Here is a 3,109-nt window from a genome sequence, read left to right on the forward strand (position 1 = left end):
GGGATGAGGCACAGTGGGGACAGGGTCTCCCTTTTTTGCTGGGGAAGGAAAGCACAAGGTGGTTAACAGCAGAACCAAAGGCTGCTCCCTGCTTCAAAGCCTCCCAAACTGGCCTGCTGGACGTGGGAGAGAAAACTAACAAACCCAAACCCAAGTCCTTCCAGGGCCGCGGGCGGGTGCTGCAGGATCCAAGGCCTGTGGAGCTCTCTGACCTTGACTCCTAAGCCCACTCCACCTGACTCACTGGGACTTCAGCCCCACCTCTTCACCACCCCCCTGCCCTCTCCCAGTCCTCCTCCCTGGGGAGCTCTGGGGTCACAGCTGGGCCACTGCTCCTCCTAAGAGCCCTGGCTGAAGTGGCTGCCTCAGTCTCCTGCCTTTCACATCTCCAGGTCACCTTCTTCTCCGCACTCCTCATTTGGGAGGTCTCTCTGGGGATGGTTGGTTTCTTCCAACCTATAGAATAAGTGCCCGGTCCAGACAAAGCCTCCCTAAGTATATGGTGAGCGAAGGAATCTGGTGGGGTGGGGGTGGGTGGGGAGCAAGGCTGGAGACAGAAACAGGACCAGACACGCGGCCTTGCTTCTTTCTCTTCTCTTCTAGAATTTTCAGGTCTAAGCCTTTCCATCTTTTCCAATCCGAAGACTATATGGATGATGCCAGAAGGTGTTTATTGTGTGTGAGAGATGCAGAGAGCGTACGCTAAGATTAACAGGACAAAGGAAAAGCCTATTTCTAAAAAGGAGGATCAGACAGGAGAGGCTGTCCCTACCAGACGCTGACACACTGCCAAAAAACCCACACCCTCTGCCCTTAGTCCAGGCTGACTCACAGCGACCCCACAGGACAGGGCAGAGCTGCCCCTGTGGGTTTCCGAGAGGGTCACGCTCTACGGAACGGAGCGCCTCGTCTTTCTCCTGTGGCGCGGCTGGGGGTCTCCAAATGCCGACCCTGCATCCGGTAGCCCACGGCATAACCATTGCTCGGCCAGGGCTCCAAAGACCCTGCATCCGGTAGCCCACGGCATAACCATTGCTCGGCCAGGGCTCCAAAGATGCCCTACAGAGCCGTCATAGAACGCAGTGAACCGATGGAGAGGGCAGAGCTCCTAAGCAGAACACTGTATCTATGAGAACTGGCTGCTTACAAAGGGCAAGCCACACATCAGCTGGGAGAGTCGCGGATGGGGTTGGCTGTTCATTTTCTGCCCGTCCCCGTGGGTGAGGAATTCCGGAGTGGCTTAGCTGGGCACAAGTCTCTCAGGGAGGTGCAGTCAAGAGACCAGGCAGGGCTGCAGTCATCTGAAGGCTCGACTGGATCTGAAGGATGTTTCAGAGAGAGCTCGCGCGCACACGCCAGCTGTTGGCAGGAAGCATCCGAGTCCTGTTGTGTAAGTGACCGCATGGCATGGCAGCTGGCCTCCCCGGAGCAAATGAGCCAAGAGTGCGGGGCAGAGACTGCCGTGTCTTTGAGGGGCCTGGTTCAGAAGTCACATGTCAGCATATCAATAGCCTGCTCGCCACAGAGGTGGGGCCTGTTCGGTGAGGGAGGGGGTCACACCGGGGATGCAACGGAAGCACGGAAGGCCGACTCAGAAGCTGGCTCCAGAGTCCAGTCTGGCCCCCGCTGACTCACATGCAAAATACACTCGCCCTCCAAACGTCTCGTCTCCTGACATCATCAGCTGGAAGGGCAGGTCCTTGTCATCAAAGTCAGAGCCCGGTGGGGATGGGCAGCCCAAACTACGGCTCCTTAACATGTTGCCTCTGGATCTAAAGACCTGTGAGCGGAAGGGCGATGAGACCTGCCTCCACACACCCAGGACACAGTGGTAAGAAAGGCCTCGGATAACCAGTCGGTCTCATTCGCGGCGGCGGAAGCAGGAGGCACGTCGTAGCCGCTGTGTGGCTTCGTTCCTGGGTTCCTACCCCTCTCTAGGAGTGATTCCTCGGCGCTCTTCTCACCGGAGGGTGGCTGCTGGCACCTCCTTTTCTCAGCCTGCTTGCTGCCTGTGCAAACGCCCTTTCTCCTCCTTCTGCAAGCTCTCCAAAGGAGCCCGGTTGCTGCCAAGGAATCTTTCGGGATTTCACTTCCTTCCACCCAAAAGTCACACCCATCCACCTGAGACAAGTCCGAGTCTTTCTGGGGGTTGTGCTGAGACTGCAGAGGGGCACTTGTTTGTTTGTTTGTTTCAGCCATAGTTCAATCGTGTCAAGCAGCATTGTACAACTGCTACCCAGAGGCTCAGTTGTAACATTCTGTGAAGCCCTAGCATTGTGAGGAATCACACTGTGGGTGGGCACCCTCTCCCCTGGCCCAAGGTCATAAAAGGAGTTTGCAGTTGGAACTCAATGTTGTCTTGAGGCCGTGTTTTCCTGAGAAGGCTCTTTGTTCATTTTGACTTCTTCGTTATCTAGGAAGGCTGGGCAGGCGAACGCCCAACCAGTCCTGGCTCCTCCTGTTCATGGTTCTGCCCTCTCCTGACGCCTTTTACTACCAGCAACTAAACAGCAAGCAGACGCTTCAGCACTGCTTGGAAGTCTCCTCTATCATCCCCAGTTTCTTAGGTAAATGTTCTACGTTCTATGCTATCGGAATCTCAAAGGGCGGCTGGAGAAGAGAGTGTAAAATATTATTAATAAAATGGGCAAACACCTAGCTGGAAAACCGAACCAGGAAGAACATGCTCAGCTTCAACGGAAAAGAACTCGAGAAAAAATTCAAGCCTTGAGTTGCAACCTTGAAAGATCCCGAGGGCAAAACACTGACTGATGCAGGAGGCATCCAGAGCGGATGGGAAGCACAGTTACTGTCCCAAAAGGAAGCCGCTGACATCCAGCCGTTCCAAGAGGTAGCTTAGGAGCAAGCACCGTTGGTATTGACGGGAGGAGTCAAGTTGCCCTGAAAGTATTGGCAAGGCTCCAGGAATGGATGGGACACCAACTGAAATGTTTCAACAAGCTGATGAAGCACTGGAAGCACTCGCTCGTTTATGCAAGGATATTTGGGAAACAAAAAAGGTGCTACTTGGCAACTGACTGGACGAGACCCTGTTTGTACACCTTCCCAAGAAACAGAATGCTCAAACCGTAGGGCAGCATCAACGATA

The 3,109-nt window shown here is 54.6% G+C and overlaps 1 protein-coding gene across 1 annotated transcript in view; it reads right to left on the reverse strand.

Annotated features, from left to right (window-relative positions):
• Positions 1-3,109, reverse strand: part of KCTD13 (potassium channel tetramerization domain containing 13) — a 16,121-nt gene that overhangs the window by 4,138 nt on the left and 8,874 nt on the right. The window contains exon 3 of the mRNA XM_045284880.1: positions 9-38. Coding sequence (XP_045140815.1) covers positions 9-38 — 30 coding nt within the window. The remainder of the gene's footprint in view (positions 1-8; positions 39-3,109) is intronic.

Source organism: Echinops telfairi, unplaced genomic scaffold, assembly GCF_000313985.2.
Source record: "Echinops telfairi isolate 266 unplaced genomic scaffold, ASM31398v2 ScPeMD7_5;HRSCAF=22, whole genome shotgun sequence".
Lineage (NCBI taxonomy): Eukaryota > Metazoa > Chordata > Mammalia > Afrosoricida > Tenrecidae > Echinops > Echinops telfairi.